This window comes from Oncorhynchus mykiss, chromosome 10 (genome assembly GCF_013265735.2).
Source record: "Oncorhynchus mykiss isolate Arlee chromosome 10, USDA_OmykA_1.1, whole genome shotgun sequence".
Classification (NCBI taxonomy): Eukaryota; Metazoa; Chordata; class Actinopteri; order Salmoniformes; family Salmonidae; genus Oncorhynchus; species Oncorhynchus mykiss.
Window position 1 is genome coordinate 30,695,413 of NC_048574.1, and position 18,887 is coordinate 30,714,299.

The window sequence follows — 18,887 nt, forward strand, 5'->3', positions numbered from 1 at the left end:
ACAAACAAGCATGCGCAACTGCAGAGTAAGCAAACATTTAGTGAAGTAAACTCCTTTAATTAGCAAGTGTCCGAAAATCAAGCATTGAGGACGACTGAAAACAAGTAAAATGACGCTATTGAGGGTGATTTGCGTTGGGCCAGTAACCGAAAGGTTGCTGGATCAAATCCCCAAGCTAACAAGGTAAAAAATAAAATAAAATCTGTTGTTCTGCCCCTGAACAAGGCAGTTAACCCACTGTTCACCGGTAGGTGGTCATTGTAAATAAGAATTTGTTCTTAACTGACTTGCCTAATTAAAAGGTTAAATTTTAAATTTGCAGGATGACAAAGAATTAGTTGGAAACTGGTTTGGCATTAAGACCTCGACCAACAAACAGCACTGTGTAAGTTGTGTCGACGCATTGTGCTAGCCAAAGGTGGAAACACCAGCAATCTTTGTCACTGCCTGAAAACCCTGCATGTGCGAGAATTTGAAGCATCTACCAGAATCCATGCAACAAATCCCCGGAGCAGTGGAGCAAGTCCCAAGACATCTTCAAGCCAGACCCGCACTCAGCTATCACTCAACGCATCATTCATTAGTGGTACTCCCTATGACGAGAAGAGTAACAAGTGGAATGAGATAAAGAGTGCAATTATGTATCACATAGCAAAAGACATGGAATCAATTCAAACTGTGGAGAAAGACTGTTTCAGAAAGTTCATTTGAACTCTAGACCCAAGATACGAGATCCCTAGCTGTAAATACTTCAGCAAAACATGTCTGCCAAAACTCTACACAGAATGTCTGGACAGAGTTGCCAACGAAATCCATAACGCTGCATTCTTCTCTGTCACTGCAAACGTATGGTCAAGCCAGACCACAGAGCCATACATTAGCCTCACGATTCATTACATTGACGACAACTGGAAGCTGTGAAGCGAATGCCTTCTGACCTCTCATTTCCCAGACGACCACATGGGAGAAATAACTGTAGCTGGGATGAGGGAGGCACTTTCATCCTGGGGCTTGAAAGAGTTGTGTCAAGTATGTATGACTACCGACAGCGGATCGAACATGGTCATTGGCATTGGAGCTGAACAAATGGACAAGACTAGGGTGTTTCGGACACAGGCTACACATTGCTACTGGTAAGTTTCAACGTCCAAAACAGAGCTAGGTAGAAAAATAACCTAACTTAAAAACAACTTAAAATGCAGAATAACTATAGCATTCCTTATCTCCGTCTAAGGTTATAGCTGACTACACTGCCTGATCGTTCTTAAACATTAACTTCATATGGCTGCAGGGGCAGTATTGAGTAGCTTGGATGAAAAGGTGCCCATTGTAAATGGCCAGCTCCTCAGTCTCAGTTGCTAATATATGCATATTATTATTAGTATTGGACAGAAAACACTAAGGTTTCCAAAACTGTCAAATATTGTCTGAGAGTATAACAGAACTGATATTGCAGGCGAAACCCTGAGGAAAATCAAAGCAGGAAGTAGCTTCTATTTTGAAAACTCCATGTTCCATAGCCTCCCTTTGCTCCATTTAAAGGGATATCAACCAGATTCCTTTTCCTATCGCTTCCTCAAGGTGTCAGTCTTCAGACATAGTTTCAGGCTTTTATTTTGAAAAATGAGCCAGAGCGATAACATCGCGTCAAGTGGTCACATGAGTTTTGCTTGCGCAACAGAATTTGGACAGCCATTGTTTTCCCCTCTCATACTGTGAAAGACATTTGCGGTTGATATATTATCGATTATATATTTTAAAAACAACCTGAGGATTGATTATAAAAAAACGTTTGACATGTTTCTGTGGACATTACAGATACTATTTGGAATTTGTCTGCGTTGTCGTGACCGCTCTTTCCTGTGGAATTCTGAACATAACGCGACAAATGTAGGTATATTCTAATACTTAGCCTAATTTCAGTTTATGTGACAAAACAAGGAAGTATAGTGTAGAGAATCATAGTGAAATCTAAATCGCTGTAACATATTTTCCACAACTAAAAATAATATATTTTCAGCTGGTGTACAAAACCCAAAAGTAAAAGATGCAAGAACTAAACTTAAACACAGGAAGCATAGAAATAGCGCACATAGAACAAATCGACCGCTTCATAGACATGATTTCAATGAGATCTATAACTAATACCTACTTGAATTGAGTCAAGTCACCCCAAAAAGTAACATAATGCAGCTTTAGAAGTTGTCCTTGTGCAGAGAGTTGTATGGTTGTAGAAATTGTTTAATTGTTTATCTTCCCAATGTATTGTATGCATTGTTTTTCAATCATTGGTTTTGTTTGGCATACATTTTAAAGTAAAAGATTTGTCTGAGGAAGCACATGATGCCAGACGTGCTGAGCAGACGTTGACAAACCGAGCTCTTCAAAGGCTCTTGCGAGCCCGCCGACATGCTGGCTACTCTCCTCTGGGAAATTCGGGATGGTAACAACGGTCTTTCTCTGAAAATTGACAAGAAATCGGCTGAACTCCATTCTTCCATTGACGACTTGAAATCCTCCATGAATGATCTCCTTTTGAGAATGACTGAGGCAGAGTTGTGCATTTGCACAGTTGAAGATACCGTCGCTCAACATGACCAGGTTCTGATACAACTGCAGAAGGACAATGCCTACCTCAAAAACAAGGTAGACCAGATGGAGAACCAGAACAGACGTAGTAATATCCGTGTGGTTTGGATTGAAAGAGGACAGCGAGGGCCGTGACCCGGTCCGTTTCTTCACTCAATGGATCCCAGATGTCCTAGGCATAAATCAACTTCACCAAGCCGTTGGAAATCGAACGCGCCCACAGAACTTCAGCGCCGAAACCCCGGCCAGATGAGCCCCCACGGGCCGTCCTGATCAGGTTCCTCCATTTCTAGGACAGAGAGAAGATACTGCAACTCGCAAGAGCCATAAGGGACATCACCATCGATGGCAAGAGTCAGCCTTTTCCCGGATCTCGCCAGACGTCGCAAACAGTTCAGATCTGCCGCCAAAGCACTGAAGGAGAAGAACGTCACCGGCTACCTCATCCACCCTGCGCGGATGAAAGTTCAGTACAAAGGCCGAAGCCATCTCTTCAACACAGCGGGAGAAGTGTTCACTTTTCTCAAAGAACTGAACCACGTCTGAACCAGGATGGTCTCTCTGGTTCTCTCTTATTCGTGCTGTCCTGGAACTGAACTGTTGATATGGTTTTGGAATTTGGATCCGTTTACCCCCGCTATTCGGTCGCTGTTATTGATTTGTCCATTTTCAACTAACCGTTTTTTCCCCGGGGTGAGTTCTATTACATTTACAGGAGAGTATATTTTGGTATAGTCAATATCCACTGGGCAAAGCAAATTAGTGGGCTTAGGCCCACTGCCCCCCCCCCCCCCCCCCCCCCCATTTATGTTTCTCCTCTCCTGAAAAGAGACTCAAGCAGCCCTTAGTGTGGGCAGTAAATATTCAGCCATAAATGTCTATTCACAACGTTTGTTTTCAACTTCGAGAGCTCGCTGGTTTTAGTTTACGCCAAGGTTTAGCTAGTAAGAGCAAGATGGAAAGCCAGCATCAACGTATCTCTACAAGTGTATTCATGTTTGATTGTTGGGATTGTTGTTTCAGTCCGACAATCGGGGTGGGATTTCAAATTATTTTTTTTCTATGTTTATTGTTGTTTCCTCCCTAAAGAGACACATAGGTCACTTTAGTGTTCAAACTAAAGTTGAAACATTTCCTGACTATTTACATTTGAGATATTTCCATTCGGTTACATATTTGAAACCCAACCTATGTTTAATCCACTAAAATACGTCACATTCAACATAAAAGGTCTTAACAGCCCGATTATGAGGAAGAGAGTATACATACATACCTTAAGAAATTAAAGGCCGACTTGTGTTTTTACAAGAAATACATCTTACAGCCAGTGAACACAAGAAATTGAAGAGGGAATGGGTAGGGCAGGTTTTTGCATCCTCTTTTAACTCCAAAGCAAGAGGAACTGAAATGTTGCTAAGTAGACACATCCCCTTCTGCGTCAACAACACCATCCCTGATCCCTCGGGCAGGTTTGTTTTGGTGCGGGGGCATATGTTTTCAGTCTTGGACCCTATTTATGCACCTAACTTCGATGACCATATGTTTATTCAGAATGTCTTCCTTCAGGTCGCTCAAGCACCACCAGGATGGCTACTGGTTGGAGGATATTTTAATTTTTGTTTAGATACAGTTCTTGATGGGTCCTCTGATAAACCCTCACTTCTTACCAAACCCGGCAAGCTCACCATGTCATTCATGAAAGATCTTAAATTTGTTAGACATCTGGAGACAGTTGCACCCACAGGATAGGGACTACTCTTTTTATTCACACCCACCCAACACACACACACACAGATAACTTTTTACTATCGACCCAACTGTTTCATAGAGTGTTAGATATTGAGTATCTCCCCAGATTGCTTAGTGACCATTCTCCTCTGGTATTATCAATCTCCATTCCTACCAAGGTAAATGGAGCATATAGATGGAGACTAAATTCTACACTCCTAAAGCAACCTGAATTTTGTGCATTCATCAAAGAGCAGATCTAAATTTTTACTTTGACAAACAAACCCGCCGCTCCAGACAGTTTCATTCTTTGGGACACATTGAAAGCCTATCTGGGGGGACAGATCATTTCCTATACTAAAGGGCTGAAGAGAAAACACGGTGGGGAACTGAATGTCCTTGAATCTGAAATCTCTGAGCTAGAGAAAACCTACCAAAGAGGCCCGACTAAAGATCTATACAGGCATTTGGTAAATAAAAAACTGAAATATAATATTCTAAACACATAGCAAGCTGAGAAGGCCATCACTAAATCAAAACAGCGTTATTACGAGCTTGGAGAGAAAGCTCAAAGTATTGGCATGGCAACTGAAAGCAGAGGAAAGTAAGAGGACAATTAATGCTATAGAAACTCTTACTAATGAGATATCTTTCGACCCAACTGAAATTAATGATACTTTTAAGAAATACAACGAAGACCTCTACACTTCCCAATCAAGCGATGATCTATCAGAGATCGACTCCTTTCTCTCCAATCTCAACCTCCAAAGCCTGTCAGAGGAAGACAGAGAGCGCCTGAGTGAACACTTCTCAGTTCCTGAATTGTTGGAGGCCATTAAATCCTTACCTTCTAATAAATCTCCTGGGGAGGATGGCTTCCCTCCAGAGTTCTATAAAGAATTTAGGGAGCTGTTGGTCCCCTACCTTATGGAGGTACTTAAAAAAGCCAGGGAAGAACTGCTTTCCAGAGTCTTTCTCTCAAGCAGTGATTACTGTAATCCACAAGAAAGGGAAAAACCCACTGAAGTGCGCCTACTATAGACCAATCTCTCTCCTTAACACATTGTAAACTGGTCACCAAGACTGGAGTCATGTCTTCCCCTGTTGGTCAACCCAGATCAGACTGGCTTCATAATTAATAGATTGTCCTCCAATAATCTCAGAAGGTTCTTTGATATAATTCACCTTGCTAACAAAAACAAAATACCTAGTGTAGCAGTCTCCCTCGATGCTGAAAGGGCCTGGTTTAGGTATCGTGTTTGTAAATTTGATAAAATCACTCTACAAATCTCCTAAAGCTAGGATTGCTACCAATGGGATTACTTCCTCCTCTTCCTCTCTCTATAGGGGGAACAGATAAGGTTGCCCAATTAACCTCCAACTCTTTGCCCTCACCATCAAACCGTTGGCTGAGGCTATTAGAATGTGCCCAGACATACATGGCTTTGAGGTGGGCCCCCATACCCATAAGTTATCACTCTTTGCGGACGACCTTACCTTATTTCTAACAAACCCAGAACACTCCCTCTCTCACTTGCAGATCCTACAACAGTGTTATAGTTCTTTCTATAGATATAAGGTCAATTTTGATAAAAGTGAAATCTTACCGTTGTCTGTCTTTGACCACCATAGCATCAAACACAAGTTTCCTTTTAGATGGTTGCCTATGGGCTTCACATATTTGGGCATAATGGTGGATGATAACCTGAACAACCAATATAAACTCAATCTGGCCAGCTTGTTGCAAAAGGTGGAGGGTGACCTTTGTAAATGGATGGATTTTCCTCACTCTACTGGATAGAATCAATGTAATTAAAATGAATGTCCTGCTCAGATTTCTATTTGTTTCTCTCTCTCCCTATCCCTGTGCCCGCAGCATTCTTTTCCTCTCTCGACAAGCTGACCAAACGGTTTATATGGCATGGAAAAACCCCTAGTGTTGGCCTGGAAAAACTGACCCTTGATTACGGTCAAGGGGGCTTAATCTTCCAATTTTAGAATGTACTACTGGGCTGCACAGTCTAGGTTTCTGGCTCAGAGGTTTGACAATGGTCCCTCTCCCTCAAGGTTGAACATTGAAAAGTTTGAGGTAAATGACACTAGGGCAGAATTATTTTACAAATGGGACAGAAAATCTATAAAAACCATCACAGACAACCGTTTAATCATACATTCTGTCCTGGCATAGTGCAAACTGCACGAGCTGTTCGGACGAGAGGGATTCCTTTCTCCTAAAACCCCTTCATGGAACAATAGATTGATTCCTATGTTTTTCCAGTAGTGACTTTAGACCATGGTCACTCTTCTGGAACATTGTTACGAGGAGGGAGTTCTTATATCTTTTGATCAGCTGAAACAGAAATACCACTTGCCAAACAGGGACTTCTTTAGCTACCTACAACTACGAAACGTTATTAGGGTGACTCTCAAGGGACAATGGAACCTACCTAAGATGTCACCTATTGAACAACTGCCACGCAGACCAATCACTATTCAAGACCATTTCCAGGGTTTACAATGCTCTTATTTCAGGACAAACACCGCCTGAGCTAGATAAACCCCGATTTAGAAAAGATCTGGGTATTTATCTTGATGGGGGTCTATGGAGTGACCTATGCAGGGATGGTGTTACATCCACATTGAACTCCAGATACAGACTGATCCAGTTTAATTTCCTCCATCACCCTGATATCTCCCCCCTGTTTTAGATGTGGGTCAGATGAAGGAACATTCCTCCATTCCACTTGGCAGTGTTCAAAACTACACGGTTTCTGGCAGGGGGTCTGCGATACCATATCCTCAATTCACAGGGTTGCATTCCCTTTAGACCCGGAGATCTGTCTATTGGGCAACTTTACTAACACCAATCTTTGGCAAAGCCATACTATAAAGCTAACATAAATATTGCTAGCGATTGCCAATGTATTGCCTTGAAATGGAAATCGGATTCCCCCCCTGCCAGTTGCAATATGGCTATCGGAAGTTAATAGTTGAATCCCACTGGAGAAAATCACTTACTGCTTGAGGAATAAGTTAGACACATTTTACAGAACTTGGCAAACTTTTGACTATATAGAGAATCTCCCCCCACATAACATTGATTGAATCTCTATATAACCCTTATATATTGTTTCACAATTAATGTATAATATATGTAGCTTACGGCAGATCCAATGTCTCATTATTATTATTAATTGTACTCTTTATTATGACTTATTGAATGTTTGTATATACAATTATTATTTATTTACACTTGTCTGTTACTGTCACTTTGTCCTATTGCTGTCTAATATATTTTCACTTTTGTTTTGAATGTTCTTAATTGGAAAATGCAAAAAATAATAATAATGATTAAATGTTTTAAAAAATTGTCTTAGCGTCACTGTTACCGAGGAATTGCCCCTAAGTATACTAAAATAAGCCATGGGTGGGCAGGCACGCACACAACTGAGTTAGAGCTGGCTGTTTTGTGAGCAGACAGGCAGAGCAGGATGGGCCTCGACAGGCCCTGCATTTCTGAGAGGGAGACGTGGAAAAGGAGGGGATAAATACAGTTTGTATTATGAACAAGATATAAAAGGAATCTCCAGCAACGTAACAAACACAGGTTTTTTCACTCTTCCAAAGGAACACTTGTGAAAAGTACAGCAGTCATGTTGTTCAGTTTAACCCAGTTCCAATAGCATTAGGCTAACCAAAACAGAATGCCTTGTCAGTTGTTTGGTGGATAGAGTAGAAATATACACTACCGTTCAAACGTTTGGGGTCACTTAGAAATGTACTTGTTGTTGAAATAAAAGCACATTTGTTGTCCATTAAAATAACATCAAATTGATCAGTAATACAGTGTAGACATTGTTAATGTTGTAAATTACTATTGTAGCTGGAAACTTAGATATTCCATTTTTTTTTAAATTCCATAGACCCATTATTAGCAACCATCACTCCTGTGTTCCAATGGCACATTGTGTTAGCTAATCCAAGTTGATCATTTTAAAAGGCTAATTGATCATTAGAAAACCCTTTTCCAATTATGTTAGCACAACTGAAAACTGTTGTTCTGATTAAAGAAGCAATAAAACTGGCCTTCATCAGCATTTGTGGGTTATTCCGTGCGAGAAATTGCCAAGAAACTGTTGATCTTGTACAACGCTGTGTACTGCTCCCTTCACAGAACAGAGCAAACTGGCTCTAACCAGAATAGAAAGAGAAGTGAGAGGCCCCAGTGCAAAACTAAGCAAGAGGACAAGTACGTACATTAGAGTGTCTAGTTTGAGAAACAGACACCTCACAAGTCTGCAACTGGCAGCATCATTAAATCGAACCTGAAAATCACAAATCTCAACGTCAACAGTGAAGAGGCGACTCCAGGATGCTGGCCTTCTAGGCAGAGTTCCTTTGTCCAGTGTCTGTGTTCCTTTGCCCATCTTAATCTTTTCTTTTTATTGGCCAGTCTGAGATGTCTTTTTTCTTTGCAACTCTGCTTAGAAGGCCAGCGTCCCAGGTTCGTCTGCCTCACCTAATGCCCATTCTGGTGGGAAGCTGCAAAAGACTACCAAGTGCTAAAAGTCAGTATCTGGATAATGTGTGAAATGCATGTGATATCAAAAGAGAAGTATATTTTCTTGGTGATTGAAATATTGACTGGCTCTCATCAAGCTGCCCACTCAAGAAAAAGCTTCAAACTGTAACCAGTGCCTGCAACCTGGTTCAGGACTAGAGGTCGACCGATTAATCGGAATGGCCGATTTCAGGTTTTCATAACAATCGGAAATCGGTATTTTTGGACACCGATTTTGCCTCTTTTTTTTTTTCAACCTTTATTTACTCTATTTAACTAGGCAAGTCAGTTAAGAACACATTCTTATTTTCAATGATGTCAGTTAACCCACTGTTCCTAGACCTTGTTCAGGGGCAGAACAATAGATTTTTACCTTGTCAGCTTGGGGGATTCAATCTTGCAACCTTACAGTTAACTAGTCCAACGCTCTAACCACCTGCCTCTCATTGCACTCCATGAGGAGACTGCCTGTTACGCCAAGGTAAGTTGCTAGCTAAGATTAAACTTATCTTATAATAAACAATCAATCATAATCACTAGTTAACTACACATGGTTGATGATATTACTAGTTTATCTAGCGTGTCCTGCATTGCATATAATTGATGTGGTGCGTATCGTTGCTCCAATGTGTACCTAACCATGAAGATCAATGCCTTTCTTAAAATCAATACACAGAAGTATATATTTTTAAACCTGCATATTTAGCTAAAAGAAATCCAGGTTAGCAGTCAATATTAACCAGGTGAAATTGTGTCACTTCTCTTGCGTTCATTGCACGCAGAGTCAGTGTATATGCAACAGTTTGGGCCGCCTAATTTGCCAGAATTTTACGTAATTATGACATAACATTGAAGGTTGTGCAATGTATCAGGAATATTTAGACTAATGGATGCCACCCCTTAGATCAAATACGGAACGGTTCCGTATTTCACTGAAATAATTGTTTGCGAGATGATATTTTCCGGATTTGACCATATTAATGACCTACGGCTCGTATTTATGTGTGTTATTATGTTATAACTAAGTCTGATTTGATAGAGCTCGTAAATAGATTTTATTTATGTATTACATTAAGTTAAAATAAGTGTTCAATCAGTATTGTTGTAATTGTCATTATTACAAATAAATAATTGTCCGATTAATCGGTATCAGCTTTTTTCTGGTCCTCCAATAATCGGTATCGGCGTTGAAAAATCAGAATCAGTCGACCTCTATTCAGGACGTCAGTCAACCTACCAGTGAAGTTACAAACAGAACAGGAATGAAATCATCAACATGTATTGATCACATCTTTACTAATGCTGCAGAAATGTGCTTTAAAATGCTATCCAAATCCATAGGATGTAGTGATTACAATATAATAGCCATATCAGTTCCAAAGGCTGGGCCTAATATAGTGTATAAGAGGTCATACAACAAGTTTTGCAGTGATTCATATGTTGATATTTGCTGGTCTATGGTGTGTAAACGAGGAGCAACCAAATGCTACACTTGACATTTATGAAATTGCTTATTCCAGTTACTAATAAGCACACACTCATTTAGAAAATGACTGTAAAAACGTAAATCCCCTTGGATTGATGAGGAATTGAAAAATTTTATGGTTGAGGGATGAGGAAAAAGGTATGGCAAAGTTTGGCAGCCCAACTGATTGGCAAATGTACTGCAAATTAACAAATCATGTGACTAAGCTAAATAAAAATCAGCTATACTATGAAAAAAAGAAATTATATAAAGAATGATAGTAAAAAGCTTTAGAACACCTTAAAATACAGCTCCATTCATTGAATTCATTGAATCAGATGGATTCATTGAATCAGATGGATCAGTTATCACAAAACTGACTGATATAGTCAACTACTTTAATTACTTTTTCCATTGGCAAGATGAACAAATTTAGGGATGACATGCCAGCAACAAACATTGACACTACACATCCAAGTATATCTGACCAAACTTTTGAATTCCGTAAAGTCCGTGTGGAAGAGGTGAAGAAATTATTGTTGTCTATCAACAATGTCAAGACACCGGGGTCTGACATTCTGGATGGAAAATTACTGAGGATAATAGTGGACGATGTTGCCACTCCTATTCGCCAGATCTTCAATTTCAGCTTACTAGAAAGTGTGGGCCCTCAGGCCTGGAGGGAAGCTAAAGTCATTCCACTACCCAAGAATAGTAAAGCCCCCTTTCCTGGCTCAAATAGCCGACCAAACAGCCTGTTACCAACCCTTAGTAAACTTCTGGGAAAAATTGTGTTTGACCAGATACAATGCTATTTCACAGTAAACAAATTGACAACAGACTTTCAGCACACTTATAGGCAAGGACACTCAACTCAAACAATCCAGGTAGAATCAGGAATTCCCCAGGGTATCTGTTTAGGCTCCTTGATTTTTTCTATCTTTACTAACAACATGCCACTGGCTTTGAGTAAGGCCAGTGTGTCTATGTATGCGGATGACTTAACACTATAAACTTCAGCTACTACAGCGACAAATGACTAAAACACTTAAAGAGCTGCAGTTAGTTTCGGAATTGGAAGCAAGGAATAAGTTAGTCCTAATAATTGCCTTGGCAGCAGCTAATGGGGAGCCATAATAGATACAAATACAAAACAGTATTGCACCACGACATACAGTGCATTCGGAAAGCATTCAGACCCCTTCACTTTTTCCACATTTTGTTATGTTACAGCCTCATTATAAAATTGATTAAATACATATTGTTCCTCAATCCACACAATACCCCATAATAACTAAGCTAAAACAGTTTTTTAGAAATGTTTGCAAATGTATTGTAAATAAGGTATTTCAGTTTATTTTTAAGTATTCAGACCCTTTGCTATTAGACTCGAAACTGAGCTCAGGTGCATCCGGTTTCCATTGATCATCCTTGAGATGTTTCTACAATTTGATTGGAGTCCACCTGTGGTAAATTCAATTGATTGGACATGATTTGGAAAGGCACACACCTGTCTATATAAGGTTCCACAGTTGACAACGCATGTCAGAGCAAAAACCAAGCCATGAGGTCGAAGGAATTGTCTGTAGAGCTCCGGGAGAGGATTGTGGCGAGGCACAGATCTGGGGAAGGGTACCAAAACATTTCTGCAGCATTGAAGGTCCCCAAGAACACAGTGGCCTCCATCATTCTTAAAATGTGAAGAAGTTTGGAACCAGACACTTCCTAAAGCTGGCCACTCGGCCAAACTGAACAATCAGGGGAGAAGTGCCTTGGACAGGGAGGTGACCAAGAAAACAATGGTCACTCTGACAGAGCGCCAGAGTTCCACTGTGGAGATGAGAACCTTCCAAAAGGACAACAACCCTAAACACACACAGGCAAGACAAAGCAGGAGAGGCTTCGGGACAAGTCTCTGAATGTCCTTGAGTGGCCCAGCCTGAGCCCAGACTTTAACCCGATCGAACATCTCTGGAGAGACCTGAAAAAAAGCTGTGCAGCGACACTCCCCATCCAACCTGACAGAGCTTGAGAAGGATGGAAGTAACTCCAAATAAAGGTGTGCCGAGCTTGTAGCGTCATACCCAAGAAGACTGTAATCACTGCCAAAGGTGCTTCATCAAATTACCAAGTAAAAAGTCTGAATACTTACAGTAGCAGTCAAAAGTTTGGACACGCCTACTCATTCAAGGGGGTTTCTTTATTTTTACTATTTTCTACATTGTAGAATAATAGTGAAGACATCAAAACTATAAAATATCACATGGAATCATATAGTAACCAAAAAAAATGTTAAACAAATCAAAATACATTTTAGATTCTTCAAAGTAGCCACCCTTTGCCTTGATGACAGCTTTGCACACTCCTGGCATTCTCTCAAGCACCTTCATGAGGTAGTCACCTGGAATGCATTTCAATTAACAGGTGTGCCCTGTTAAGAAAGGATTTTCACAAATGCGTTTCTTCTTAATGCATTTGAGACAATCAGTTGTGACAAGGTAGGGGTGGTATACAGAAGATAACCCTATTTGGTAATAGACCAAGTCCGTATTATGCAAGAACAGCGCAAATAAGCAAAGAGAAACAACAGTCCATCCGGAACATTTCAAGAACTTTGAATGTTTCTTCAAGTGCAGTCGCAAAAACCATCAAGCACTATGATGAAACTGGCTCTCATGAGGACCGCCACAGGAAAGGAAGACCCAGAGTTACCTCTGCCGCAGAGGAGAAGTTCATTCGAGTTATCAGCCTCAGGAATCTGCAATTAACTGCACCTCAGATTGCAGCCCAAACATTTTTGGTACTACATGATTCTATGTATGTTATTTCATAGTTTTTGATGTCTTATAAAATGTAGAAAATAGTCAAAATAATGAAAAATCCTTGAATAAGTAGGCGTCCAAACTTTTGACTGGTACTGTATGTAAATGTGATTTAAAAAATTATAATTGTGCATGTTTTTATAAAAACCTGTTTTTGCCTTGTCATTATGGGGTAGTGTGTAGATTAATGAGAGGAAAATGTTAATCAATTTTAGAATAATGCTGTAACAAAATGTGGAAAAGGTCCAGGGGTCTGAAAACTTTCCGAATGCACTGTAAGTGCCAGGCACACCAGTTTGAGTGTCAAGAAATGCTGGGTTTTTCACGCTCAACAGATTCCTGTGCGTATCAAGAATGGTCAATCACCCAAAGGTCATCCAGCCAACTTGACAACTGTGGGAAACATTGAAGTCAACATGGGCCAGCATCCCTGTGGAACACTTTCGACATCTTGTAGAGTCCATGCCCCGACGAATTGAGGCTGTTCTGAGGATGTTCTGAAAGTGTTCCTAATGTTTTGTACACTCAAGATGCAGTACAAATTTGCAAACACTCATCTCTAACTGGCTAACATTTATGCCTTCTTTTGGGAGCACACTCGGTCTTTCACTCAGTGTACACAAAGACAGGCCTTGTGAGGTAACCTGCTCTCAGAATGACTCATTTGCAAGTTTCTTTTAGAACTGTTTCCTGCTGAGCACTCTCAACAACACAACTGACTCCAACAGCTCATTGAAGGAAATGGTCTGCATCTGTCACATTCAGAGCCGTTTACCACCAACTGACATAACACAGAGGGGAGGGGGGAGGGGGGGGGGGGACCACATTTAAAATACTCAAATGCAGGACATAATGATGACTTACTCTGCGGGACATTCTAGCATACATGAATAAAAACATTTGTCAGAACCCCCCGGTGAGTTTTGGCCACATGAGATAAATGTCCTAAAATCTCTGTTTTTGGTGTAAGAGTAACGTTATACTATAGCATTACATTTTGGTTATGTTATGTAAAATACTAATTAATCATTCTGATCTTCCAAGACATTGATTCAGCTATGATCTAACTTCACTAAATAAGCAACATTGTAAGAAGTGTTGGAGTTAAGCTCTGTGCACTCCGGACTGAACCAAAGAGGACCTACCCATTTCTTCTTGCCTCTGCAAAATGTGACTGTGCACAAACGAGAGACCACGTGCAGCCTTTTTACAAAAATCTGGTCATATTTGGCCAAGGAAATATTTCTGGTTGATCTCAGGGAATGTAAAACAGTTAAGGAAACTGTTAAAAACAGGATTGTGTGAAGTAGAACCAAATATGTTGAATGAGCAACTAATAAGCATGGAGAGCCTCAAGTTTGACGAAATGACCTTATATATCTTTCAGTCTAACAGGCTGACTACACCGCTCGCGTCGCAAAATACATTTTTACATCTATATTATTCAATAATTGCACCCACACTGCTCCCGCACGTCAGCGAGCGTCTGCGTTGCCAAGGGCTAAATAGAAGTCGGTTCTATTTGTGACGCAGATCGCACTGCAAGTCCTGCCTCTCCCATCTCCTCATTGGTTTATAGAAGCAGGTACTCACGTGCCATCTCCTCATTGGTTATACCCACGTGGGTGACTGAAAGACAAACGAGCTCAGTGGCGGTAATGCACCTAATTTATGAAAGTTGCCAATCGCAATATAAAGTCAGAAGAAAAAGGCCTGGAAGGAGGAGAAATGACTAGAAATGATTCGGTTGACCATTTTGTGTGCGGATTAATTGATGGAGTAGAGGACCTTGTGCAGTTCAGGTCAAATAACAACTCAATGTTTATATCCCAGGACAAATTAGCGAGCAAGTGCAAGCGAGTTAGCTAAATTGCCATAAATATTTAATGCTTTTCGACCTGTCCCCAAATTAATATAATTGGTTCAGAGTTTGTTTTGATATTTTAACCTGCGTGTCATGATCGCGTTTGGTGTGGGGGGACAAAATACAATGCACGATGGCACACGATGGCGCACAATGGCGCACAATGGCGCACAATGGCGCACGCGCACAGTCGGTTTGGGTTCCATGTCATACTGTCATTTACTTACTTTAGTAGACCATCAGACCACCACATTTCACTGCACCTAACATTTCAATTTTTTTTTAACATTATTTTTGTAAGTAGTTAGACCTACTGTCCTCTTCAAGTTTAGCTGGAGCAAAGATTATGGATATACTGACAAGATACACGTCTCTCCTCTCTAACAATGTAGCCCTCGCTACAGATAACACAGGACTAGTAATGGCCCAGTGCACTTCTTTATGAAACAAGTAAATGTTCTAACAAATATGTTTTTGCCCGCGCTAGACCGCTACATTGGTTATAACAATTCCCTCAGCACCCCGACTTCCAGAGGCTAAGTGCTGATGTTGTCTGAGTGCCAGACTGGATTGTGTCACAGGCATTTAGATTGTCATCGCTATGGCACTAGGTCATTAGCGTGAGGAGGAAGCTCTGCTCTCTCCACTGTCCTTAATGAACCACTCATCCATTTCAAGTCCCACTCCTACATATTTCCCCAAATACATGTGCATCACAGAACTATATAGATACTTTTGACACAGATGACAGCAGAGGGATGTGTCACAAAATGAGTGTCAAATGTTTCCAAGACATTTTCCTTCCTCTCACCTAGTCATGTGTGAACTGTCAAGTTATTAACTACTTTAAAACTATTTCGCTGTGGAATATGGTTTTACCTGCCATTGTGGAACCTGATGGAAAGTATTTAACAAATTTTTCAACACTACACAGCCACGATCTCTTTCAATGTTGCTGCCATGCAGTGCAATACATCGATAGCATTCTCTCATCATTGTCTTATTGGTGCCCATGCCATTAAACAATTACTTTACAAATAGCTCTTTCCGGTTTACATGCATGATAAAGGGCTGTGTAAACCTCAACTGATGTGGCCAAACAAATAGATATCTTACCTGAAGAGGAGTCTTCATGGTCGGAACTCAAGTTGCCATCACTGCGTCTGTCTGGAGTGCTGCGCCCGGACCCACCTGTACGGGATGCCCTGAAGTGCGCAGGAATGCAGGAAGGAGACAACCTCCCATCATCACTGGAGTCAAAGTCCCTGCTGTGGCGCAACGGGCGCAGGGTGTCCCGGTGGGTGTTCGACCTCTGGCTGTCGCTGACGGTCGTTTTGGGGGTCACCATGTTGCCCTTTACGAAATTCTCATTGAGCTCCGCATCCTCGTATTCGTGATCACTGGCCTCTCTGCTGTTGCTTTCGCTCACGGAATTCAATTTCCCTATGCGGCCGATGCAGTTTCCATCCGCTTGAGAGAGCTCGGATGAGATCGTATTCACTTGTTTCTGGAAGCTGGACTTGCGCGGGGGCGCGGGGGGTATAGGTTTACTTGTCCTGCTACTGATCCTGATCGGCGGCTCTGGTTTGGTACCTCTGCTGCCTGGCGTCTGCAGTTTCATGCTTCCATTACCAAGAACCTTCATACATTCCCTGTCTAGCTTTTCGTTTGTCATCAACGATTTTCTTTCCGTTTCTGTCCTTGATAATAAATGTTCAAGATTCAAGTTTTCGTCTTTACCGTCTTCCCACATCACCTTGTCATAACTTTTCTTCTGTCGAGCGATGGTGGTCTGGAAATATATCACCTTGAATTTCTCCTCCAACAGCGCCTGCTGCAGCGTTTTGAGATTCGATTTACATTTCTCCAGCTCTGACTCGACATCTTCCACCGAGGTTAAATCCAATTTAGGTGCTTCTCCGTCAGGAAATTCATTCTTCCAATGTTTTTCGAATTCATCTTGCTCCCACATTATCTCCCCCGCGAAGATCAGCGATTCGATGTAACCACCCTTGAGGAAATTATACTGTTTATATTGTTGTTTCTGTCGCATGTGGAACCTCTTCCTCTGCAAAAGAATCCTACAAACTCATTCCAAACTTGACACTTCGTCGTACTGGTGCACTACACACACTTGTTACATCTCACACGCAGGCATATGATACAGTGTTCCTTTACCCAGATAAAAAAAAAAAACTTTCGGCTTCCGGTATTCAGATAGGTGGTGACGTAAAACCAATTAAATGCAACAGTCAAAGTGATTTTGTTGGGGCGTTCCTTTTTGGAATGAGGGGATTCGATCTGCCCCGAGTTAACCCGCTGGAAGGAGTTTAACCCGGATAAAATGTGATTGCATTCGTTTTGGAACCGGGCGTGATCCAGGAGCCCGGTTCAAAGCCCACAGCGAAGTCGGATCAAAACAAAAGTGACGCAGCCGAGGCTAGTTTAAGCACGTGGAGTAATGAGTCGGATTCGGTGTTTTTATTTTTGTTATTTAACCTTTATTTAACTAGGGAAGTTTTCCAGCTATGAATGGTGTTGTCACATGCAAAAGTGATTGATTTTGATAAAAACGCGTTAACTGTCTTCCCAATTAAAACATTTTAGAATATTCGAACATTTATTTTATGGAAAATATATGTTATGTTTCTGGATGTTGCACCATGCTGCCTTGTTGACAACATCACCGAGCAGAGCAGAAGATTACTCGTTGTTGTTTTTTTTAGGATGGGCTCCTTCCTTCCCGTTCACGTCAACGGTCATAGAATGATGCACCGCGGCTCAGGTTAATAGAACTCCCTCATGGAATGACATGATTGTTCAAGCGTTGAACATTCAAGCATGAATGACCTATTCTGACAATAGGAAAACCCCTGTTGATGTGAATGTATTATCTTACATAATTATCATATTTTAGAATAGGATCTATGATTTGTTAGATTATATTAATGAATAATGTAATAAGACCACCTCCATTCCTGTCATTATTGAAAGAGATCATGATACCTCACATCTCAAAATAGGGCTACTTAATGTTAGATCCCTTACTTCAAAGGCAATTATAGCCAATGAACTAATCACTGATCATAATCTTGATGTGATTGGCCTGACTGAAACACGGCTTAAGCCTGATGAATTTACTGTGTTAAATGAGGCCTCACCTCCTGGCTACACTAGTGACCATATCCCCCGTGCATCCCGCAAAGGCGGAGGTGTTGCTAACATTTACGATAGCAAATTTCAATTTACAAAAAAAAAAAATGATGACGTTTTCGTCTTTTGAGCTTCTAGTCATGAAATCTATGCAGCCTACTCAGTCACTTTTTATAGCTACTGTTTACAGGCCTCCTGGGCCATATACAGCGTTCCTCACTGAGTTCCCTGAATTCCTATCGGACCTTGTAGTCATAGCAGATAATATTCTAATCTTTGGTGACTTTAATATTCACATGGAAAAGTCCACAGACTCACTCCAAAAGGCTTTCGGAGCCATCATCGACTCAGTGGGTTTTGTCCAACATGTCTCTGGACCCACTCACTGTCACAGTCATACGCTGGACCTAGTTTTGTCCCATGGAATAAATGTTGTGGATCTTAATGTTTTTCCTCATAATCCTGGACTATCGGACCACCATTTTATTACGTTTGCAATTGCAACAAATAATCTGCTCAGACCCCAACCAAGGATCATCAAAAGTCGTGCTATAAATTCACAGACACCACAAAGATTCCTTGATGTCCTTCCAGATTCCCTCTGTCTACCCAAGGACGCAAGGACCCAAGGACGTGCTTCTTCACCTGCATTGCTTGCTGTTTGGGGTTTTAGGCTGGGTTTCTGTACAGCACTTTGAGATATCA

The 18,887-nt window shown here is 41.1% G+C and overlaps 1 protein-coding gene across 4 annotated transcripts in view; it reads right to left on the reverse strand.

The window, feature by feature from the left end:
* LOC110533635 (active breakpoint cluster region-related protein) overlaps positions 1 to 17,223 on the reverse strand; it is a 248,837-nt gene extending 231,614 nt beyond the window's left edge. For all 4 annotated transcript variants that reach the window (XR_005053617.1, XM_036990050.1, XM_036990049.1 and 1 more), the window contains exon 1: positions 16,146 to 17,223. Coding sequence is in view for 3 of the 4 variants with exons in the window: in XM_036990050.1 (XP_036845945.1) it covers positions 16,146 to 17,082 (937 nt within the window). In the remaining variant the exon portion in view is untranslated. The remainder of the gene's footprint in view (positions 1 to 16,145) is intronic.
* Between the last annotated feature and the right edge of the window lie 1,664 nt (positions 17,224 to 18,887).